Here is a 23,946-nt window from a genome sequence, read left to right on the forward strand (position 1 = left end):
CTGCCTTTAATCCTCATCACAGCATCCTTTTCAGAAACTGAGGCCCTAAGACTGCTAGGAAGTTGCCCAAGGCCGCCCAGCAAGACCTAGTACCAGCGGTTGTCAGCTGGGGCCATTCCAGCTTCGGCTCATAATATGTTTATTGCATTAGTACAGTCGGCCTGTCCCACTCCCGCCCCACCAGTTCAGCCTGTTCACAGCTTTCTGCTCATTCTCCAAGGAGGAGGTCTTTATCCCGGGGTGGGCACTCCGGGCACCTCCTCTGCCCAGGTCGTTGCTCTGGAGCCTTGCTTATCTCCCTCCTCCCGACCAGCCGGCCCCTGTGCCCCGCCTGGGCAGTCCCTCCCAGGGCTACATTCAAGGGTTATCCTCTGTTAATAAATAAGCCGGGGAGGCTGCCCCTCAGCCAGGGCCTGTAGGTCGGTGTCTCCATCAACCAGGGACCAATGTGCCAGGCCCCCTAGCTGTGCGTCCTCCACGGTCTGTCCTCCCCATGTCCTGCCTGTAGCCTCCTTCCCTGTACCCGGCGTGGACTGCCGAATCACCAGTGCGCTGCGCTGCGCGGCCCCCGCTCAGCACGCGGCTCTGGGGCGTGCCTTCGCCGGTTTCGGCCCTTCCTCCGTGACTCGGGAGGCGGTGGGCGCGACTCAGGCTGCAGACGACACATTCGCAGGGAACTCGCGCCACCGCCGCCCGGCTCCACCAGCTGCAGGAAGTCCCGGTACCAGAGCCTGGGGCCTGGAGGGGCTACGGGCACGGCCTCCTCGGTCCGGGCCAGCCTTTCGGCCTGCGCAGCACTCAGCACGTGTAGCACCAGGCGACGCAGCGACTGCGAAAAGCCCTGCTCCACAGCTGCGCACTGGTACACGCCAGAATCCCCGCGCCTCAGTCCGCGCAGCAGCAGTCCCCCCGTAAGGCGCTCCGCGCGCTCCTCCATAGCTACCTGCAGGCGGGGCCAGTGGGAGGCAAAGGCATCAGTGTCAGGAACAAGGAAACCCGGCTCCCAGGTCGGGCCAGGAGAGGTAGAGGGTCAACGGTGGCCAAGCATGAGCAGGTAAGGGACTCTCGCAGGTGTACCTTTGAAGGTTGGGTGCACTGGGACCAGTGGTCTAAAAGCGGAAACACTTACGGGACCGGACGAAACCGGACGGGACTGTACTGGAGGTGGGGGGGGGGGGTTACCTGAACATGGGGCGGGGCGGGGCCTCAGTGGGCGGGGCGAGGGCGGGGCTCCTCTCGGATGGGGGAGGGGGGTATCAGGAGTCTAGTTAGATGGAATGGGGCCTCATCAGAATGTGGAGTTCAGGTAAGGGACCAAACTGGACGTAAGGGGTCTAGCTGGACGGAGTCTCACTGGGCGGGGTCGGACCTAGTCTAGAAGTGGGAACCACACTGGCTAGGGCGGGGCTCTCCTGGATGTAGGGGGCGGGACAAGGGCTTGTTTGGGAAGGGAGGGCGTGAGGCTCACCTGGGTGTGGGTCGCCTCCCCTGCGCGCTGGAAGGTCCATTCCACGCGCGCCTGCAGCGAGCGGGGCTCACACTCCAGGAAGGCGCTTCCGCCCTCCACACCGAACACCTTCCGCTCCAGCAGTGCGGGATGAGAGGAGTCTGGGGAGGGCAAAGGAATGTCAGATTCAGGTAGGGCAGGGTGGGGCGTCTTCAAAGGCCCAGAAGTGGGGCAGCTGGGGCACTCACCGCCGGAGCACAGCGTGCTGGGGTCGCCATTCCTCACGTCTTGCCGCCGGAACCGCCTGCAGGGTGGGGGTTGCATTGGTACATTAGAGCCTCCGTGAGTCCTTCTTCATTTAGCCAGGTGCTGCAAATGATTCCAGGTGGCCCGCCCCCAACCCTGCCCACCTTTTAGCGCTGGGCTGAAAGCGCGTGCACGCGGCCCCGTCCCAGGCGCAGTAAGGGTCTCGCGCAAGGCAGCATTCCGCACAGGCGCGGCCGTGGGCAGCACAGAGGTGCAACGGGATCTGGGCGACCGCGCTCCGCGAAGCTATGTACAGCTGGTGCTAGGGGGCACGAGGGGCTCCGGGCTGACCGAAGGCAGCCCTGTGCCCGCCTCCCATTGGTCAGGGATCCCTCACCCCACTTGACACTGATCAGGGTCTCAGGTCACGCAGTCTAGCAAAGGCAGAACCTATACTCAAACCCAGTGCTTCAAACTACCAAGGGAGGCGTGGGGGTAGGGGTGCCCGGGGAACACACTGGGTCCCTTCTGCTCCCAAGCCTTTTGGTCACTTACCCTCTTGGAAGAGATTTGCATGCTGGTGATAGCAGATGAATCCTGAGAGGAGGAAGAGCGATCGCTGGGATCAGAGATCAATGGGGTAGGGTTCCTCTAGGAGGAGGGGCTAGGCCTCACCTCAAAAACGTGCAGCTCCTCCAAGAGCAGCCCCTCCCCGTTAGGCTGGCTGCCCTTGGGGACGGAGATCACCTTCAGCACTGTGCCAGCGTCTGCAGGGATGAGGAATGAGTGATTCCTTGTGTTTCCTGGCAGCTAGGGCTGGGGATCTCCTCACTTCTGAGGCCTTTACCCTTAGCATGGTTGGATAGGTGAAGAATGTGGGTTGGAACAATCAGACCAGCATCCAGAAGGAGATGAGAGCACAACCCAGGCAAAGATGTGAAGATGGGACTGGGCAGGGGCAGCTTCTGCTGACAGGTGGAAGAGAGTCTGGACAGAGTTTTATGGGTAGTCATGGCAGGACACTGACCTGTGCCAATGAAGAGGACGTCGTAGTGTCCGTCAGCAGCTGCTACACGGTCTGCAGTGATCTGGGTGAAGGTGTACCCGGCATCCACTTGTATGAAGAGAGGGCGACCACCCATGGGCAGGACCGAATTGTACATGAGGGGGTGGTTCCGGGCAAATTGAATGACGTCATCAGGAAAGTCCTTGGTAGAACTGAAGGTGCCAAAGGTCTTGCTGGGACACTGGGCAGGTGGGGAGGAGGCACGACAGGGATGTGGGTACGAGGGCCTGGTGGGTCCACAAGAGACCTCCAGGTACCCGAGTATAGGGGAGTGCTAATGGACAGAGGTCTGCCCTGAGAATCTGAAGAGAGAAGACCCAGCCTTGCCCTTGGGACTCTTAGGGGGAAATATGCCCTTCCTCTGAGGAGCCCTGTCTGACGAAGGTGATGTTTTCCCACCCATAACGGAAGGAAAAAAACACATTCACCAAGAAGATCCCAGGCCAAGTTTTCCACCCCTGAGACTTTAAGTGGGTTGTGGTGGGACTCCTGGGGCTACGCACCATGCCAGGCCGGGGGTAGGGGACACGGCCCTGGTAGGACACCCACTGGTGCATGGGCCCTTCCTTGTGTGCAAAGGGCCCCAGGAAGGCCCGGCGCACGTCGTTCATGCTGTACACACACACTGCAGAGCCCTGGAAGATGGTGCTGCAGGCGAAGACATGAGCAGACTGAGGGGCCCAGCAGAGCCCGTTGGGCCTTGCCCTCTACCTCCTTGCCCCTCACCTCGATGTGGAGAAGACAGCGTAGAGCAGTGGGCTCCAGCGGTCCCTCAAGGACAGCAGGAACATGTCCTCTGTGGGGAAGAAGCCTAGTTGGGGGAGGGCACACAGCCCTCTGGGCAGCCCGGCTCCTGGGTCTGGCCCCCTGCACTCCCTCTCTCCAACCCCATCCTCTGCTCCTGGCACTCACGGAGGTGGTCGAAGTGTGTGTCACCCTCGACACCTGGCACTGAGCACACCAGACGCGCCTTCAGGAACGTGGTCCACTTGTTGACAAGGCTTCGCTGGCCTCCCACGTCATTCTGCAGGGTCAATCAGCAGGGATGAGGGGGAGGCCCAGACAGGCAAAAGGGCAGGGATGTAGTCATCGGATGTGGCCCAAGGACTCCTCACCCGACAGATCTGGCCAACCCGGGACACAGTCTGGCGTCCCAGTGATGGCGAAGCCTCCACTGCTGACTCACGGAAGAAGAAGTAGATCTTATCATCATCAGGATTCTCGCTCTCTGGGATCCAAAAGACCTTGACGAACTTGGGCTCTAGCAGCAGGAGGAGTGGGGTCAGAAAGGTCCTGGCCCTGCCACTCATGAGACCCACATGCTCCCTTTCCTTTCTCTGGTGCCCCCAGAAGCCCACGGGGCAGCATCTGACCACCCGGTCTCCAGGTAGGATGGCACTCTAAGGGGACAACATCCAGAGGATCAGGGCCTGTGAGTCAAGAAGTAACCACAAGAGGGCAGCAGAGACCAAGACTACCTAGACACACAGGCCTCTCCCCTCGGCCCCTGACAGTTCCCCAGGCCCTTGGTCCAGAAAGGAGGGAGATGGGATATTGGGGTTTTACCTTCACTCATGAATCTTCGTCTTGAGCAGGAAGCAGATTCCCCCTGTTACTGCTGTGAATACTCTGCTGGGTCCCCTCACTCTTAGAACAAATGACCCTGACCTCTGACAATGCAGACCCCTTATCCTTTCTCTTTTCATGAGTCTGTTCCTTGGCTTGTTCCTGCCCCAGAGCCTTTGCACTAGCTGTTCTCTTTACCTGGAATGCTCTTCCCTCAATCCTGCTGTGCTTTGGGAATTAGCTCTCCCCTGTCCTCAGCAGAATGGCTTCCTGTCTCCAGTTCTCTTACCACCTGGTCTCCTTTTCCCTTTCTGTCTGTTCACTCACTGGTCTCATTGCCATTGGAACCATCTTATTATGTACCTGTTCTGAGGTCTGTGACTTCAACGAGGGCATGGGCCACACAGGTCTTGTCTGCCCTGCAGCCCCAGGCCCTAGCACAGGGCTTGATGCATGGTGGGTACTTGGCGAGACCTGGCTGCACCCACTGCTCACTTCCTTTATGGGTCTTACTAGGCACCCACCCTGTTGGGGATGAGAGCCCCCTCCCAATAGCTCCACCAGCCTTTCACCGTTGAGCCAGCGAGAATCGTGTGGTTCTGTTCGCAGACTTGGACGCTGGCCCAGGCTGCGGAAGATGGTGAAGTCCCGGCCCATGAGGTCTGCGGCCACCCCTGAGTACAGTTCTTTCCCTGCAGATAGGGCAAGGGCTGCTTAGCCAATCTGAAGGCTCTCTGTGGGGAGAGAGAGCCCAAGAGCTCTTAAGGAGTCAGTGATGCCCTGGGGGTTCTCAGGGGCTCTCAGGAGGGTCTAGAGTCTCTGCAGGGCCCTAGCCATTGGACTCACCCACCAGCACGGAGGCAGCCCGATGCCTGGGGTCATAAGGACTCTTGCCCTTGCCGTCCTCCAGCCTTCGAAGGTCTAGCCGGAGCGTGGGCTCCTGGGAGGCAGGGGGCAGTTGTTACTTCCAGGCCCTTCTTTACCTCCCAACCTCCCTCTCTGCCTAGATCTGGCCTTACCTCCAGCCGGTGGCCCACCTCCACAAATGCACAGGTTGGGTGGAAGGCCCCTGTGCCACAGGCCAGCAAGTGGGTGCGGTTGTAGGCATGCAGCAACTTCACGAAGTTCATGCACTCGGTCTAGTGGGCGGGCAGGGGCAGGGACGATGAGGCCTCCCCCAGGGAGGCAGCGTTAAGGGGTCCCAGCTCGCCAGTGGTACCTCACCCCTTCCTCTCTTCTGCATCAGTCCAGGCAAGTAGCAACATGGGCTTCAGGGGCCCGGACACCCTTGGTGACCAGCTCAGCCCACCTCTCACAGAAGGGGTGCATGGAGAAGCATAGGCCTGTACAGCCCCCTATGACTCAGACGCCCCCAAGAAGAATCACATGAGCCTCCACCCTGACTCACTACCTCCAAACTTCAGCCACCTCGACCCCCTGCCCCCATCCCAGACAGAAGAGGCAGGCTTCTGCTGTCTGTGGAGCAAGGGGCCGGGCCTCCCCACTCCCGCCCCGGGCGGCCGGCACTCACACCAATGTCCTTCCCTGCCCAGTTGCACTCCTCTCGCCATTCCACAGGGGCCGGCCAGGCCAGCTGCGAGGGGGTCAGGGAAGGGGGACACAGGTCAAGGGCCTTTGCCTGGTCTCTGTGAAGAGGGTGTCTGCTCAGGGGCCCACCCCCCTGGGGAGCCCAGAGGCTGGGGGTCCCTGGCACCTTCTTGGCCCGCTTGCTGATGTCGTCCAGGCTGAGGGAGGCCACGCGGTTCTCGGCACCCACAAACAGGCGTCCTCTCTCCTCGTCCACCAGCAGAGCTTCATAGCAGCAGGTCCTCTCCAGCCTGAAGGTCCGGAGACCGTGCTGGGCCTGGAGCTCTGCAGGGTAGTGTTTGCCAGCCATGCTGGGAGCTTTCCCCAGACCCTACCTATCGTCTCTCTCACAGGTGATGGTTGTATATGTGACCTGGCCCACACATGTGAGTTTACCCATGTGTGAGTTTACATTCGTGAAGACAGATCCACCCATGTGAAAAGCTTCCAGAGTGGGCAATGCAGCACCGTCCCCCCCCCCCACCCCCACCCCAAGGGAAAAGCAGGTTGAACTCCTCAGGCGTGCCTGGACAAGCAGTGTCTGCAGGCGGGCGCACTGGGAGGCCGGGTGTTGGGGGAGGCTGCGTATGTAGGGAAAGCCAGGACCCCCACCCCAAAGTCAGGCTGAGGTTTCTCTGCCACCCTGCTACTAGCCTAAGCTCAGTGCGATGCCTGGTGACCACCCTTCTGTGTCAGGGGTGTGGGGGTGGTAGATGGGACACAGGCAGGATCTGTTGCCACGGGAACAGAAGGGGTCTTCCTGGGAAAGTCAGAGGAGAATGTGTGCAGAAAGGCTGGGGGCTGAGGCCAGGACAGGGTTAACTGGAGATGGCCTGAAAGTGCCCCCACTCAAACCTGGGCCAGTGGTACAGGGCAGCAGCAAATTTAGTGCCCCCTACTCAGACTGGGTCTCTCTCCTGCTCACCCTGAGCCAAGCCCTCTTGCCTGCCAGGTGCACCTACCTTGGAAGGAGAGCCGAAGGCGGGGAGGGCTGGGGGCAGCACCCCCCAGCACTGCTGCCCAGAGCAGGGCCAGGCCTGGGATCATGGCGGCGGCCGCAGCCTGCCCCATCCGGGCAGCTCAGGGTGCTCAGGGTTCAGCAGGCGTGTGTGGAGGAGCCTTGAGCCGCCCTGGACTCTGCCCCAGGATCTGGAAGAGAAGGAGCTGCAGCAAGGACGAGGGCGGGCTGGAGGCTAGGGGGGAGTCCCCAGGGATCAGATTACAGCCCCTAGGGAAAAGAGGCTGGGGGGTCGCATTCCACTTCCGAGCTCTCCCCTCCCTCCAAGTGTGCCCTGCCTGGCCACAATCACAGACACACCCACGCTGGGCACACCCTTGGGGTCACCCCCACGTGGGCAGGCGCCCGCCCCACCACGTCACCCTCCCTCGTAACCCCCCTCCCATAGACACACAGGCATTAATTCACAAACTCTGTGTGCCTACTTCATGCCAGCCTGGGACATTGGGGGACACAGACAAAGTCCCCATGCAGGAGGGGGCAGAGTGCCAACAAGGACTCAGATCAGTGCAGTCATTTCAGAGGGCGCCAAGTGTAATGAGCAAAACAAACCAGTCATGGGAGTGAGAGCAGCGACAGGAGGGGTGAGGCCTCTGGAGGTGGCTGTGCACCCACAGGCCTACAGAGGAACTGAGGCACCCTTGGGGCTGGAGCCAATGGTGTGGGCGCCTGTGAGTGTGACTGTTTCTGAGGGTCCCTTTGTGTTATCTGTATCGCGCGCGCGTGTGTCATGTGTATGCAGGCAGATGTGTACGTGTCTGTGACAGTGTGTGGCATGAGAGTTGTATTACACATGTAGATATATGGCACGTGTGTGCACTTTACACACGTGTATATGTGTGTCACAGATGCGTGCATGTGCGAATGTGTGTGCAGACACACAGACAAGTGTATGTGTGTTTCTCTGGACATGCAGGTGAGCAAATACAACTGCAGAGACAATCACAGCCCTCAACTCGGAAACATGCCTGAAACCCATTCCTCTGAGGAAAAAGTGCTGCCCAGGAGCCCCAGCGCCTGCACCGCTGGGGCTGGACAGAACCTCCGCTGCTGACTTGGAGATGGCTGCAGCCCCAGCTTCGTGCTTGACCTCTCTCTCCCCACACGAGGGTGGAAGGAGCTGGTTACACAGAAATTCTGTGAGCTCAGACTTCAGACCCAAGAGGAATCAAGTCGGGGGAGAGCCAAGGGCCTCAGGCAGCCTCTCACCCCTGCTTCGGGTGAGCTGCCCTTCTCTATCTGAGCTTCCGCTGCCTCTGTACCTCTCCCTCCCCTGCCTTCGCCCTCAGGTTTCACCGTCTTTAGGCCCCTCCACCTTTGAGCCAGAGCCCTTCCCTAGACCCCTTACAAGGGGCCAGCCTCTAGCTGCAATGCCCAATCATCCTCCCCAGAGCTGGCCTGGCAGGTGCCGGGCGCAGGAGCCCTGGTGTGGGGCAGGGTCCTGGGGTGCACAACTGCCGAGGGGCATTCCACATCGCTCCCCCCAAACCCCTGCCCAGTCCCGCAGCCCCCGAACCCCTCCTGTGCCAGGACCCCCACCTCCCACCTTCCCTCCACTGACACTTGCCATCGCCTCTTCCGAGCCCAAGCCCGTGAGGTCTGCGATGCCACAGAACACCGGGCTGCCCTCCCTGGAGAAGGGAAGAAGCCGCGGGGCCGCAGGGCACCCTCTGACGGCTCCTTTAAGGAGCAACCCCCGCCTCCACCAAGCCAGCCGCCGCCCTACACGCGCCGTCAAGTTTATGGGGCGGATCGGGTGACCGGGCAGGCAGCCGGGCCAGCCAGAGTTGGTGGCCAGACCAGAGTGGAGTGGGCACAAGGGAAGAGTGGGGAGGAGCGACCCCTCCCCTGTAGGGCCTCAGGGCAATAGGGTGCACCCAAGAGCCATCCGGAAGTGGGGCAGCCAGTCCAGGCAAAGGAGGAAGAAGCAATAGGGCCCCCTCCCCAGCCCCAGAAGGCTCTGTGAAGCAGGCAGAGGGAACAGCAGGTCCAGGAGACTAGAGTTCCTCACCTGTCCCTACACAGCTGGGGAGGTGGAGGTGGGTAATGAAGGGCTCAGTTCCCAGGAGCCAGCTGGCATGGGAGGGTCGCACGTCCGGGGATGGAGTTCTCAACTAGGGGTCCGATGGGCCCCCAGCCCGGCCCCAGCCCTTGCCCTTCCTCACCACTAGAGCCACTTAGTGCTTCTGCCACCTGGCTGGCAGAGGCTGTGAGGACAGCAGTTGGGGCAGGAAAGGAGGGGCCCGAGAGGGCCAGGCGGGGCAGTCAGAGGCGGCAGAGGCCCTCAAGTTTCACTTCTGCACTGTGGGGTGTAGGCCCATCCAGAGACCCCTCCTGATGGGTGGTTCTGCCTCTCTGCAGGGGGGTGAAGAGCATTCTGTGTGACCTCTGTGATTCAGGACACGGCTCTGAAACCTCGGTGGCTCAGTTGGGAAGGGTCTGGGATCTTAGCCTGAAACTGTCCCTGGTGGACAACCCTGTTTGTACTGCCGGGGGTCTGTCTGCTTTGGAAGGGCTGAATGTTGACAATGGCTGAATGGGGCCCTTGGGTCCACCTGGGTGAACGTGACAGGGCTTGAGGATGGGCTTTCACCCCTCAATCCCCATAAAAGGCATCTTCCCACAACCTCCCCAAGGCTGCTCAGCAGCTCTGCAGTTGATCAGGGAGGGAGGCTGTGTGAGCTTCAAGTTCTGTGGCCCGTCCCCTGAAGCTTCCCTGGAGTAGCAGTGTCTGTGTCTGTGCCCAGCCAGGGTGGGGCTGTGCCCTTCTTTCCTGAGCCTCGAGACCTAGTTTTCCTGAATTGGCCTGGCCGGCTGGCAGAGGAAGAGTGCGAGTCAGGGGCCTTCGGGAGGGGAGTGGAAGGATGCACCCCAGCCTGAGCTCTTGGGCTTCTGGGAAGCAGCCTCTTTCTCCTCCCGGCTTCTGCCTTGGACCTGGGCAGCCTCCCCTGGCCCCATGCAAGCAAACAAAATTCTTTGGCTGTTTACAATTTTCCACCCTACCAGCCAAGATCAGCAAGTGCCTTTGAGGTCCCCACCCACCCCTACTGTGCCCCCTACCTGCCCCCAGTGCTTTTAGTTCTTCAGGCTCAGGATCGTGGTCTCAGTTTCATTCCCTCCCAGCCCCGCGTCCATACTGAAAAGTAGAACCAGGACCCCCACCATCTTTCCAACATTTTGGGGCTGTCCCCGCCCACCTGAGCCCTCTGCATTGATTCCCTTGCTTCTTGGAGCAGGAAGGGAGATCTGCAGGGGTGGGAGCTCAACTTGTCCCTGTCCCCACAAAGTCTCCTTTCTGCTCCTCAGCCGCAGGTCCAAATGTATGCCAGACCCTGGACAGACACCTCGTGAAGGCAGCACTCTCGGAGCAGGGTCATTGTCTGTGAGCTACTCTGGACTCTGGGAGTCTCTAAGGATTCTGGAATCAGTCAGCCTGGGCCCAAGTCTTGACAGAATGGAACAAACTAGGAAGGTAGCTGTATGGCTACCTGCACCACTGCCCAAGGGCCACCTCAGCCTCCTGACCTCTACCCTTTGCCAGGAAAGGCCTGCCTGGATTCTTGCCCTGATGCTGCCTGTTAGTGGCACAGCCCACCAAGGCCTTGGTTTTTCTTTCTGGAAATAACTGGATGGTCCTGCCCATCCTACCACCTGCCTCCTCACCCCCCCCCCCCCCATCACTAGCTGGAAACTGTGCCCTGCCTGGACTCTGGGTGGTGCGGCTAGGGTAGGATATTCATCTGAGGAAGGCTGGAGACAACGCTCCCAGTGCCCAGCCTGGGCTGGGTCAGGCCTTGGCTTCCCACTCACACCTGTTTTAGCCATTAAGGCTGGGGGCTCCAGCGTCACAACCTTCCCCAGTTCCGGCCACGTGGGTATTAGGACACGCTACCCTGAGGACTTAGGCATTGGGTCGGGGTGAGATAGGGGGTAGGAATGGGCCCGGGGAAGCCTGACTGAGAGGCCTGACTTCCCTGACAATCTACTACCCGCCCGGGAGGAGATTTCCTGAGAGAAGGTGTTGGGGCCCTTCCCCCACCCGCCCCCAGCCTAGTATCCATGCTCCCAGGTACCCTGGCCCACCTTTTTGGAAAGATCAGTTCTTCCCCTCCTTGCCTGTTCCCCTTCCCTTCTGAGGGCCATGTCAGTGCTGAGGTGGAGGGGCCGAGGGAGGGGCTGCCAGGAACCCTGGGCCTCTGGTTGTGGCCCTGCCCCCACCCGCTCCGCCCCTGCCCTCCGCCTCCTGCACATTCCTCCTGGGCTGAGGTCAGCCCCTCAGGGATGGGGTAGCCCCCCCCACCAGCCACATCACAGCTCTCCTCTCCCTCCTGTTTTCTACATTGCCCAGCAGGAGGGGGGAGGGGCGAGGCAGGGGCGGGTGGAGCCTCCTTCTCCCCTCCTCCATAGTTTACGGGAGTGTGGGATGGGGTGCCGGGAATGCAGCCAAAGTAGACTAGGGTGGCACACCATGCTTATTAACATGTATTAACATAAATACTACCTTCCCTTAATCGGTTTGGGTATAGCTGCTCAGTAGTGCAGGCTGCGGGGCTCTGGATGCCGGGGTGGGGATGAACCTGCCTCAGGAATCAACCCCCTTAAGTAGGCTGGAAGGGGCGTGGTTGAATCCTGACTGCCACTCGCCAGCTGTGTGTCCCTAGGGAGAGACTGCACCTCTCAGATCTCGCTCCTCACTCGCCCTGCGGTTGCAGCTGGCGGGCCAGGCAGGTCTGGCCACTGTGGCAGAACACAGGTGTGCGCTCTTGCTGCCACCTCAGCACTGGGCATCCAGGCCTGAGAGCCTCGAAGCAGACCCTTCACTGCTGCCTCTTTCAGCCCTGCTTCACTAGGGCCCCTTGTCGGGCTTGGCTCCTCTCCTGTCCCCAGCCCCCGCCAACCCTCCGGCCACAGCCAATGACTGCCTCCACCCTCCACCTAAACCTCCATCCCTCCCCACCCCCTGAGGACTCCTCAGTCTTCCTCCAGGTCTCCATCCCAGCCCTAGCAGGGCCAAGCCCACATCCCTTCTCCTAGAGCCCCTGTCTCAGGGAGACCTTTCTGCCTCTCAGGTTGACCTGAGAAGGTCCCGCCTCCTCCCCCAGCAGCATGCAGCCTGACCCCTTCAGCCTACCGCTCAGGCTGTGCCCCTGTGGTCTGCCACTCCTCCACCCCTCTGCAGTACCCTGCCCCCCACCTCAGAGAGCTCCCTGGAGCTTGGGGGTTCCTAGGCTTAGCCTTAGGCAACCCTGCCAGTGCTCTGGCCACCCAACTTCTGGGAGGCAGCAGTACTTTCTTTGCCAGGACTCTGCTTGGCCGGTGCCCTCCGGGCTTTTAGGCCATCCTCTTTGCCACCTGCTGGACTCTTCTTCACCACTCAGTATCCAACTCTCTGGTGTCATTTCCATTGTGAAGCCCCAGATGCCTGTAACACCCAGGTTCAAGCCTCTCTGTGGGGCTCTGGGTTCCCCAGGGGCTATCATCAGTGGGGGCCCCAGGACCCAGCAGAGGACAGACCCAGGGAGATAGGAGATAGAATGTTTGCAGAAAGCCCTTCCACCTTCCTGGGCCTGCTGAGCCTGTGGAGGAGGGGGATGGGAGACTGATGGACAAGGGACACCTTGGGTCCCTCCTTGACCCTGCACCAGCTCCGCCAAGAGGCCTTGATACCCTCTACCCACAATGAAGTCAGAAAGCAGAATCAATAAGGGATATTAAACTGATTTTTCTCCTAAATAAGATCACCTGTGTGGCTTATCTCATGCAAGGGAAAAACCAAGACAAGAAGGAGAAAGGGATCCATGGTGTTGAGCCCTGCCCGCTTGGACACTGGTGCCCACCGCTGTTATTAACCAAGGAGCTGAGTGGCCTGGTGAGTATGGACAGACTCACTGTCATACAGCTATAGCTGCACATATAACACAGCTGGCTTGACGCCCTCCTTGGACGTGTGATGGGGGGTGGCTTTCCCTCTGGGTGTCCAGGAGAGGTTAGGGGAATACATAGCCCCATGGAAGAGATGCAGGCCTCCAGGACCTCTTATAGGGCAACAGACACAAAGATTGGGCTCAGTTGTTTGGGAGTGAGCCTGAACCCAGAACTCAGTCAAGAGAACCTACAGTCCTGTCCCTGCCCTCTCCCTGACACCCAGGGCAGCTAGGATCTGGCTGGCTAGGCCACAGGTCAGGTGGATGGAGTCAGGACTTGTGTTCTCCCGCATGGTGGCTGGCTTAGCCCTCTGGGTCTGGGATGGGGGCTGTGGAGGGATGATTTGAGGGATTCTGGGTGGGTAGGGAGTAGGAAGTTTTCCTGACATCAGGAGCCATGGGGCTGCCCAGGAACGTGGTGAGGTGTTCTTCCAGGCCTTGGTAGGCCCTGCAGCCTCAGAGGTCCCAGATCTAATGGGGCCCCCTCCCCGTTCTGCACCTGGCATCTTGGCCTCCACCCACCTGTTGTGGGGGGCCTGGGCCTGAGCTGGGGAGTGGCTTCCAGCCTGGCTCCTCTCCACAGAGTCTCCCTCAATCCTCCCAAGTCTTCTGGCTCGCAGAGCTTGTCTCTTTCTCTCTTCCCCAGCTGTTTCCCCACCCTGCAAATGGGTTAAAAATACCAAGGCTGCCACCACATCAGTAGTCTCAGCAACTATTTGGAGTGGGGTGGGCCCTCTGGGAGATGCATCAGCTTCATGGATGTCTCCACTGGCTGGAGACAGCCCACTTCATACTGGGACCCATGTCTGGAAGCAGGAGCCTGGGTCCCTTCCCTAGCTCTGCGTAAGGGTCCCAGGCCTCTTTGCTGCAGCTGCCCACGAGTGGAGCCAGAAAGATGCACCTTCTTAAGCTGGGGTGCTCTGGGGTGGGTATACAGGGCCAGGGAGCACTGAATCTCTGGCTATGCTGACCCAGCTGGTCCCAGGCATGAGGGAGGCTAAGGTTCAGCCCTGGAAACCTCCAGGCAGTAGGGGATCCGCAGGAGTCAACCTCAGGGAGGCCCTCCCTTAGGATGCAAGACACCTGGGATGAGCCATCCCCCTCCCCCCGCTTCCCCCAGCTGCCCCCCATGGCTGGGAATTTCCCAACTGCCAAAGACAAGGAAGAATTGAAAGGCCGCCCCCGCCAGTGCTGGGACAATGGAGCCTTATGCCCTCCAAATCAGAGCAGGGGTAGGAAGGCCAGCGGCAGGTGGGGGCCTAGTTGTCTGCACCCAGGGAACCTTTGCTTGCCAGGACCCCACCCAGACCCACGGCAAGCTGGGTACAAGGGGATCCTGGCCAGAATCCTGCAGGGCCCACCCAGGGTGAGAGGCACTGGGTGCGTCTGGCAGACAATGCCGGCCCCTCAATGGTTCCTCTGTGCAGGGTTCCCATCAGGAGGGAAGGAAGGAACCATCTCCGGCGCGACTTCCTGCTGGGCGGGCATCACCGCACCGGAGGTCCCGCCCCGCCCGCCCCGCGTATCTAGGGCACAGCGAGGTCCAGGCCTGGAAGGAAGGCAGGGATCCTGGGTTGGGTGCGGGATCCTGTTCTTGTCAGCCGGCCCTCAGCCCTAAGCCTCGGAGGCAGCGGTAGCAGGAAAAGGCCCGGGGAACTGGGGCGGGAACGGAGGCTGGGGGGCGTTGATCTCCTTCCGATCCGCCGGCCGCAGTCTCTCATCTCTTGCCAGCACTCTGGGCCCTGAGGCCGTGCGGGGACTGGCAGGTGTGCGGAGGCGGGGTCCTGGGTCCCCGGCCCCACCCTCCCACCCCCTGCCTCTCCCGCCTCCGCGGCGCCGACCCCGGCCCAGGCCGCTTTGTCCCGCCGCAGGCGCTGAGCCGCCGCGGCCCGACAAAGCTGCCTTTGTGCCCCGCGGCCTCCGCAGCACCCGCTGACGTCAGCCTCCGTGACAAGCCCGGCGGGCCCCGGCACGGACTGCGGCGCCCCCTGGCGGCTGCGGAGGAGCTCGCCTCCGAGCCCCGCCGCGTCGAGCCCTTCCCTTAGGCTCAGCTGCCTGCTGTCCAGCGCCCCCGCGCGCGGAACAAAGTCCAGGCGCCTTGCCTGGCGCTCAGAGCTCACCCAACGGGCACCCTCCTACCCCCGCCGCCTTGTCATCTGCCTTGTCTTCTCGAGCGACGTGCGTGCACTTCCCATAGCCTCACAGAAGCTTCCGCATGTTTATGGCCCTAGCCCATGGCTACCTGCCTGTCCCTCCCCGCCCCACCCCCAGGTTTGGAGGGGGACCTACGGGACAGAGACCTTTCTGAACATGCCTCAGGCCCCTACTGTCCCCGACTTTCTGTTTAGTCAACCCCAAGAAGCCCAGCCCTGAGCAAGGGTCTGGGCAAACACCTCAGGTTGGGAGAAGGAAGGATGTGCAAGGGGCTCTGCAACTCATGGTCTCGGAGCCTTGGGCCTGGGAGGTCAGAAGTCACATCTTCCTTCTGCACTACTCACTGGACCCTTCTATTGCTCCCAATATAGAAGAATCCCTTAGAGGTGCAGCTCCGGAAGAAATCCGCCCTGCTGCACAGGGAAAGCTTGAAGACTGCCGCAAACCCAAGGCCACGGTGGGCCTGGGAGGAGAGGGGAGCGAGTACTGGTGCCAGTAAGTGAAATGACTACAGAGTGGGAACACTGAGGTGCTGTGTACTGGGCCTGAGGATGACCTGGAGGGCAGAGCACCTGGGGCCCTGCCACAAATGAGGTTTCAGGTTCAGGTCACTATCACCTTGGCACAGCTTAGTCTGGGTCTCCGGCCCTGGGATAGAAGAGTACTGAGCAGTACTTGGTAATTTTTCTTTCTACATTTTATTATTTCAAACCAGGTGAACAATTCCATAAAACATGTGAAAAAAGCAAGGAAGTGTTCAACGCTGAAGGACCCGGGCCTGGGGCAAGGGCACGAGGGGCATGGCCCTCAGCAGGCAGCAGCGGTTCCTAGGTTAGCGCTAAGGAGCTACATTTAGGTTAATGGAGCCAGGGCCCAGGGCCACTGGGACGGGGCCCTCAGTGATGTTGGCAGTTGTCTGGAACAGCCCTTGGAACCCAGTTCTGTGGAGGGCAGGGCAGATGTGCCGCCCGCACGGGGTAGGGGAGGGGCAGCCAGCAGAGGGATGGGTGTAAACACGCAGACACACTCAAGGCACGGAATCACTGGAAGGGGGCTGGGTGGGCGCTGGTCAGGATCTGACAGTTTTAAATAGTTTTTCTCTAAAAAGTTTTCTAGGTTTGCAGTTTTGTCTTTTTTTCCTTTACTTTCATTTTTTTTTTTTAAAAAGCTACGAGAATGAGCAGGTGGACTGTAGTCTCCAGGAATGGTGGCGTCTCACGCTTCTTGTGCTTTTTCCTTTGGGGCCTCCGAGCGGCTAGAGGGGTGGGATGGGCAGGAGGCTCCCTGTAAACATTTGGACTTGGGCTGGGTCAGGGGCTGGTGTTGAGCGAAGCCAGGGGTCTCAGGCTGGAGAAGTGAGTGCCCCTCCAGACACAGGCCTTGGGAGATTCAGCATGTGCTCCCCTCCCCCATCACAGAACAAGACAATGGTTAACACCAGAAGAGATGCCCAGGAAGGGGGTACCGCGGCCATTCCCGGCACCTAGGACAAGGGCCGGCTTCAAATAGGAGGGCCTGTGGCAGTTCCTCAACCCGAGTCTCTGGAGCTGAGGGAGGGAACAGGGGAGCCAAGAACAGAGAGAGGAAAGAGGGAAAAAGCAGCCGGGGAGAGGAGAGGAGCGGGCAGGCAGGGAGCGTGGTCCTCTTGCCCCCATCTTCCTCAGGAGCTGGAGGGAGCAGAGTCGACGGTGGCCCTGGAGGTGGGGGACAGTCAGGGCATGGGTCGGGAGGAAGCCAGAGTGTGCCTCTCCTCCCACCTCCCTAGACAATGACCCTCTCTTTCTTCTCATCCACCTGTTACCAGGGACACAGTGGCTGCCCAGGAGCCAGTGTCTGTTGCTGGGTTATATGAGGGAGGGGGGTCTGTAGCACTGGCAGAGTCCTCCCCATCTGCCCCAGGGCTAGTGGGGCTGGCGTCAGCCCAGGACCCTCAGCTAGGTCTGAAGGAAAGACCGCAGAGCCGAGTGCAGAGCTGGTCACGCTGAGTGGCAGATGGCTGCACCCTCTGTCATCTAGCCTCCTTCGGGCCAGGCCAGTGGCTTGGTGGATGACTAAGTTTTCTCCAAGGGAGGTCAGAACAGCCCTCTAATTTTCTCCCGGCACATGGCCAGATGTTTCTGCTGTCTGGATCACTAGCCAGCCTACCTGTGTGCCCTGACCTCAGTAGCCGACCTGACTTGCCACCCTGTGCTCCCAGGCAACCCCCCACCCAACCCAAGCCCTCCAGAGGCCCAACCCTGTCCCTTATCTGGGCTCAATGGCTCCACTTTGTTCCACCCCAGCTCCCTGCCAGCCTACCCACCCCACCACCGTCCCAGCTCACCATCCTGCCAGGCCCCGCCCCCTTAGAAGAGGCCGCAGTCCTTCAGGTTGTTCTTGATGATGACGTCGGTGACGGCATCGAACACAAACTGCACGTTCTTGGTGTCGGTGGCACAAGTGAAGTGTGTATAGATCTCCTTGGTGTCCTTGCGCTTGTTCAGGTCCTCAAACTTACTCTGGATGTAGCTGGCTGCCTCGTCATACTTGTTGGCCCCTGTGGGAGACAAAATGGTGAGGACTTGTGCCACCTGTACGGCAGGCAGGCCTGTCCCACATGAACGACAAGGTCCTGTGCGTGTGAACAGACAAGCATATAACATGTGCACACATGTGCAAAGGGTGACAGTGTATGTGAATGTACATGCATGTCTGAGTGTGTAAAGTGGGGCTCCTGATTGTGCACATGTAAGGGGTACAGGCCCTGTGTGCAGGCACAAGTACATAGGCCTAAGTGAGGCACCAGCTCCTGCCTGAGTGTCCCGCAGTTACCCTTCTGTCCAGCGGGGGGCGCCTGTGCACCACCTGGTCACCACCAGCTCCTCCCCAGAGGCCCAGTCCCCACACCTGTGTACTCAGGGAAGCAGATGGTCAGGGGGCTGTGTGTGATCTTCTCCTCAAACAGGTCCTTCTTGTTGAGGAAGAGGATGATGGACGTGTCTGTGAACCACTTGTTGTTGCAGATACTGTCAAACAGCTTCATGCTCTCGTGCATGCGGTTCTGGGGGCAGGACAGCGCGGTCAGCACCCGCCACTGCTCCCCACCCCCACGCCCCCCTCAGCGGCCTCTCGGCCTCTCACCATCTCCTCGTCCTCAGCTAGCACCAGGTCATAGGCGCTCAAGGCTACGCAGAAGATGATGGCTGTGACACCCTCAAAGCAGTGGATCCACTTCTTCCGCTCAGACCGCTGACCGCCCACATCAAACATCCTGCGGACACAGGGTCGCCTTAGCTCCAGAAAAGGCAGTTCCGAGAGACAGTCCGCATTTCACAAGTTGGCTGACTGAGGACAGAGGCCTGCTCAGAGTGGGGCAGCTGTCTTCATGGAATCATTCACACTTGTCCACCTTACTCAAGGTTCTGGGTCAGAGCATGTCTGCATAGTGGGGTCAGGGCTGGTCAGCAGGGCAGGCTGCAGCCACATGGGGCAGGGGCAGCAGAGGATGTGAGCCACTGGCAACCATACAGCCTTGAGAAACCTCAGAGCAGGGAATCCTGGGGAATCCTGGACCAGCCCCTCCCTCCCAATACAGCCATTAGCAGGCCTTGGAGTAAGGGTCCCTCCGTCTGTCGCCCCAAAGGCTAGCAAGTCCTGCCCTTCCACCCTGCCCACATGCTGGCTCACTTGAAGTGTAGGTCCTTGAAGGTGAAGTGTGTCTCCACGATGCCCGTGGTTTTCACACGGGTCCGTAGCACGTCCTGCTGTGTGGGGATGTAGTCGCTCTGCGCGATGCGCTCCAGGTCATTCAGGTAGCTAGATGTGGGGGCAGGCAGGTCAGTGGGGGCCAGCAGGAGGCCTCCTAACCTGGACGCCGGGCCAGCTGACCCAGGCCCCTATTCCTCCCATCCCCTCATTTCTCAAAGCCCTTGCCTCTTCAACCCTTGCCTTTATGACATTCATTGCTCAGATGAGAAAAACTGGACCAGAAGCCCTTGCTGCCTCCTGCCTGTGGAACGGGCCCGGAGGAGGTGCGGCTGTGACCGGCCAGCCAAGCCCCAGCACCCAGGTCCTAGCCAGGCCTGCCTCAAACAGGATCCAGGCCTGGTAGAGCTGCAAACTGAGGAGGGTGGGAAGGGACAAATTAGTCTTTCAGTGAGGGATTCAGGATGCTAATTGGCACAATTATGGCGCCCACTACAGAGCAGCCTGGCATGTCCCTCAATGCGGGGTTGGACAGGTTGGGGCCTGTCAGGCTCAATGGGCTCTTTGCCCAGCATCCAATAAAATTTGGACTCCTCAGGGGAGAGCATGGGCACCTGTTTGGCAGGAGTCCCAGGGGCTCCTCATTACCAGCTCCCTTGATTAATATCAACACTGCTCTTGTCAGGCCCTGGGACCAGCTCTGTCTGCCTCAATATCCTTGAGGTGCCCTGGGGACTGGGCCCAGGCCTCTGAGCCGCTGCCCAGTGCCGATGTCTCACTTCACTCCTGGCGCAGGGCTGTTGGGGCCAGCAGGAAATGACCTCAGAGACGCAGGGACAGAACAGAAAAACAGGAAGGACCATGAGGGCCCATGACGCATGGGCTGTGACCTGCTTACGGCACCCCGCCACCTACTGAGAACCTCTTGCCCAGAGGCCTCCTGGTGGCTTCCACGCCAGCCTCCCCCTTCTCCACAACAGGGTTCACCCCAGGGTTCCACTGACCCACAGCAGCCTTGAAGGATTGCTGTGAAGAGGGGTTGGGGCACTCCTGTTCCCTGTAGTGTTCTAATCCACTCCCCACCCCTAGGTGATCTGGTCACGGCATAAACCTGCCTGGGAGAACAAGACCTGTGTCACTGCTGGATCCCCACCCCCAGAACAGTGCTGGGCACACAGCGGGTGCTTAATGTCTAGGGAATGAAGGAATGGGGAGTAGCCTGGAAGGGACCCATACCTACCCTCCTTGAGTATCCTGGACACTGAGGTGGTAATGGTTGATAGGACCCACCCCTGCCTGCCTCTAGGACCCATAAGATCTGCTGGTGCTGAGCCTCTGTGACCTCTGAGACGGGCATCGCTGAGGTCTGGAGACCCCCACTATGTTTGTTTGTTTGTTTTTTTAATTTTTTTTAAAGTTTATTTATCTTGAGAGACAGAGTAGAGGAGGGAGAGACAGAGAGAGGGAGGGAGAGAATCTCAGGCAGGCTCTGTCTGTCAGCACGGAGCCCGATGCGGGGCTTGAACTCATGAACTGTGAGATCATGACCTGAGCTGAAACCAAGAGTCGGACATTTAGCCAACTGAGCCACCCAGGAGCTCTGGCCCCCACTATGTTTGGCTGCTATTCTGCAACTCCTCTGGGGGGCACTCACAAGGGCATTCAGGACACTGCAAGGAGAGGGAGGCGCTTCATGTGACTGGGGCAGGGCTCAGGGTGCAGGACCAGGCAGGGCCAGCCTCCTATCCACCCTCACCCTGGTCCAGCCCCTCTCTGGGCGGGCTCAGGACTTGAAGGGCAGCACAGCGGGGTAGAAAGGTGCTGCGAACAGGGGCTGGCTTAAGCAGAGGTGGGAGAGGTGAGGTATGAGCACAGGGGCAGCCGCCTATCTGCCTATTTGGCGCAGTCCAAAAAGCCTGGGCACGTCTCCCGCAGCCATCAGCACTGGCCACCAACCTGTCCTGTTCGCCATGGGTGCTCAGCCCTCTGCATCAGGCCTGGCATACGGTAGGTAGCTCAGGGAAGGAGTTCAGAGAATGACCCCATAGGCTGGGCCTCTGGAACTCCCAGAACCCCCTGTGATTCCCCAGCCAAGTCTTAGGCTCTAACTTAAACACATATCTGTCACCTCCTGGTCTCTTCCTCTTGTATCTTCCTCTCCAACCAGTCTGAACATCTTCTGGGACCTCCGGCACAGCCAGCACTACTCACTTCCAGGCCTGTGCACATGTGCCCCTGCCTAGGAGATTTTCCTGTTCCTCCTCTGCCTATTTCTTGTTCAGAACTCAGCTGAGGCAGTCCCTGCTCTAGACCTACCCCCACTCCCACCATAACACTGACACTGTAGGTTGTCGCTACTTGGGGATGTGTCTACTCCATCATCGCTGGGTCCCTCAAGCTTTGCACAGGGCCTGGCACAGGAGGCAGCAAATGTTCTTTAGAATGATTGCGTCTAGGGGCACCTGGGTGGCTCAGTCAGTTAAGTATCAGACTCTTGATTTCGGCTCAGGTCATGACCTCACGGTTCATGAGTTCAAGTCCTGCATTGGGCTCCACACTGACAGTATGGAGCCTGCTTGGGATTCACTCTCTCTCCCTCTCCCTCTGCCCCTCTCCTGCTCGTGCATGTTCCCTCCAAATAAATAAACAAACAAACAAATTAAAAAAAAAAATTTTAAATACAATGATTGTGTCTAAGGACAGATCAGACTCCAGTTGGCCCTGGAGGGACAGCAGCCCTGCCTGTCCTTCCTCCTGACTTTCAATACCATGCCCCCCACCTCAAAGCAAAAATCACCAAGGCCTTGGTTGACAGTCACCAGCTTCATAAGCAGAGACTGGCAGTGTCTTTCTGAGAATGCTCAGGCCCTCCATTCTAGGCTGTGGTCCAGAGCCCCCCTCACCCCACCCGGCTCCTTGGGGTACTCACTAGGCAGCGGAGTCGTTGAGCTGGTACTCCCGAGAGCGGCCAAAGCAAGCCTGCACACCGTGGTCAGCCCAGAGCCTCCGGATGACACCAGACAGATCCTCAGGGAGCACGCCTTGCTCCTCAGCAGTACAGGAGAGTGCAAACAGCTGCCTGGCATCATCCTGGGCGCAGTGTTGAGGTGTCAGCCAGTCACAGGAGTTCACCCCCACCCCACCTGACAGGGGCCTCCAGAATGGGGCCCAGGCTTGGGTATTTCTAGGTTCCCCAGGACAAGGCTTGCCCTGAAGCCTTTAGGGAAGCAGGCAGGGGTTGAGGAGAGGACATACCGCTCGGGAGGGGTCGGCAAAGTCAATCTGCAGATTGCCCATGGCTTTGACAATGGCCATGATGGACTGGATGGTGTTGCTGTAGACGACTGCCCGGTACTGCCGGCACTCCTCCTCGGAATAGCCATCCTCATGGATGATCCTGGCAGCCAGGGGTCAGGAGTTAGGGCCCCTAGGGCACGAGGACCATACATGGCCTCCTGGGGCTGCTGAAGCCTGCAGGGACCTATTACAGAGAGAAGGAAACTTCCCCCGACCCTCTGGGACCTGAGGATGGGTGATTGCCTCCAACAAGGTCCTGGGCTTGGCTAAGACTGGCTGGGCCACTACTTGGTTGGGGGGGGGGGGAGGGGTTGTGTGCAACATAGACCCAGAGAAAGAAGAGGGGAAATCAGGGTTTGGTGGCTGTCTCTTGCACATAGCACTTACTTCATCTGCTTGACAATGGTGCTCTTCCCTGACTCCCCAGCACCTAGAACAGAGGGCACAGGCTGTCAGGGAGCAGCCCCGGTGGGGCTACATGTGGCCCAGCCACTGGCAGCCCCAGAGGCAGAACCCACCCTCCCCCATCAACTGCACAGGGAGATGGAGGCAGTTGGGCCTGGGAGGCAGCAAAACTACAAGGGTGCAGCTGGCAGGGCCACAGTGGTCAACACCCCAGGCCTTTGCTTCCCCCAAGCTTCACTGCCCACCACATTACCCCCCTCAACAGCAGAATGAGCTCAGGGGCTTTGGTTGGAGACAAGCCCTCAGAAGTCTCCTTGTCATTCTCATGCAAGCAGGCTCGCCAACATGGTGCCAGGGCACAGCTGGCAGGAAGGAGCCCTGCACACTCTAGCAGGGGAGCATTCCCTCTTCTCCCCACACTCTGAGCCACCAAGGGGCCTGGGCTAGGACAGTGTCATAGTCCTGCCTCCTAGGCATGGCCCAAGTCTACCCGAGCAGATGGAGACCAGGACTTGGGAGACACGCAGCATGACTGACACACACACACTCATACACACATACCCTTGGACTGACTCAACATGCTTCCAAGCCTGGCAGAGGCCCATTCTATATTCTCCTTGGCCAATACTGAGGGATTTGCTGGTACTCTTTCCCATGGCTGTCACAGCAGCCCTACAAACATACTACTTCTGCTTCCATTTTACAGACAAGGACACCGAGGCTCACAAAGGTAGTCTTGGCCCAAGATTTTGCAGCCAGGGGGCCCCTGGGTGGCTCAGTTGGTTAAGTGTCTTCATCTCAGGTCATGATCTCATGGTTTGGGGTTCAGGCCCTACATCGGGCTCTCTGCTGTCAGTGCAGAGCCCACTTCGGATCCTCTGTCTCCCTCTCTCTCTGACCCTCCCCCATTTGTTCTCTCTCAAAAATTAACAAACATTAAAAAAAAAAAAGGGGAGGGGCACCTGGGTGGCTCAGTCGGTTGAGCATCCGACTTTGGCTCAGGTCATGATCTCACGATTCGTTGAGTTCGAGCCCCGCATCGGGCTCTGTGCTGACAGCTCAAAGCCTGGGGCCTACTTCGGATTCTGTATCCCCCCACCCCTCTCCGCCCCACCCTTGCCTGTGCTCTGTCTCTTTCTGTCTTTCAAAAATGAATAAACATTAAAAAAGTTAAAAAAAAAAAAGATTGTGCAGCCAGGATTCAGATAGGCAGGGAGACACACAGGACCAAGATTGCCTGGCCTGCCCAGCCTTTCTCAGATGTGGCTCAGATGCTGCAAGAGGCCCCAGAAGGTGTTTTTAAAAAGGAGGGAGGGGAAAAAAAAAACAAACAAACAGATTCCCAGGTCCTATCCTAGACACACAAACCCAGAGCCAGATCTTGAGGGGTGCAGCGCAGAAACCCACATTCCCCAGGGAGTCTGCAGGGAAGTGTGAAGACCAGGAGGGCTACACTACCTCCTGGCTGGGGGATGGTGGGAGTGGGGGCAGGACCTCATCTCCTCCTTTCACCGTCCCTTTTTTTTTTTAAATAAAGTTGTTTTTTAACGTT

General features: G+C 59.3%; 1 protein-coding gene and 1 long non-coding RNA gene across 8 annotated transcripts; one reads left to right on the plus strand and one right to left on the minus strand.

Moving 5' to 3' along the window:
- Positions 1 to 99: 99 nt before the first annotated feature.
- SEMA3B (semaphorin 3B) lies at positions 100 to 11,166 on the minus strand. Of its 5 annotated transcripts, none has more exons than XM_027038777.2 (18): positions 11,014 to 11,166; positions 6,875 to 7,061; positions 6,040 to 6,197; positions 5,857 to 5,919; positions 5,345 to 5,464; positions 5,172 to 5,265; positions 4,898 to 5,017; positions 3,875 to 4,020; positions 3,672 to 3,783; positions 3,486 to 3,555; positions 3,263 to 3,407; positions 2,721 to 2,940; positions 2,369 to 2,460; positions 2,249 to 2,290; positions 1,858 to 2,015; positions 1,696 to 1,751; positions 1,469 to 1,608; positions 100 to 943 (listed from the first exon to the last, which is right to left on the minus strand). In XM_027038777.2, the coding sequence occupies exons 2-18, from the start codon at positions 6,981 to 6,983 to the stop codon at positions 542 to 544; spliced, it is 2,247 nt and encodes a 748-aa protein (XP_026894578.2). In that variant the 5' UTR covers positions 6,984 to 7,061; positions 11,014 to 11,166; the 3' UTR covers positions 100 to 541. The 5 variants fall into 5 exon arrangements, with proteins under 5 accessions (XP_026894578.2, XP_026894582.2, XP_026894581.2 ...); XM_027038781.2 differs by lacking the exon at positions 11,014 to 11,166 and adding an exon at positions 8,498 to 8,636; XM_027038780.2 differs by lacking the exon at positions 11,014 to 11,166 and adding an exon at positions 8,492 to 8,628.
- Positions 8,699 to 23,003, plus strand: LOC128314903 (uncharacterized). Of its 3 annotated transcripts, none has more exons than XR_008297142.1 (3): positions 8,699 to 8,969; positions 10,237 to 12,799; positions 15,380 to 23,003. It is a non-coding gene; the product is annotated as an uncharacterized LOC128314903 (long non-coding RNA). The 3 variants fall into 3 exon arrangements; XR_008297143.1 differs by having other exon boundaries at positions 12,696 to 12,799; XR_008297141.1 differs by having other exon boundaries at positions 8,699 to 12,799.
- The last annotated feature ends 943 nt before the right edge of the window (positions 23,004 to 23,946 follow it).

This window comes from Acinonyx jubatus, chromosome A2 (genome assembly GCF_027475565.1).
Source record: "Acinonyx jubatus isolate Ajub_Pintada_27869175 chromosome A2, VMU_Ajub_asm_v1.0, whole genome shotgun sequence".
Lineage (NCBI taxonomy): Eukaryota > Metazoa > Chordata > Mammalia > Carnivora > Felidae > Acinonyx > Acinonyx jubatus.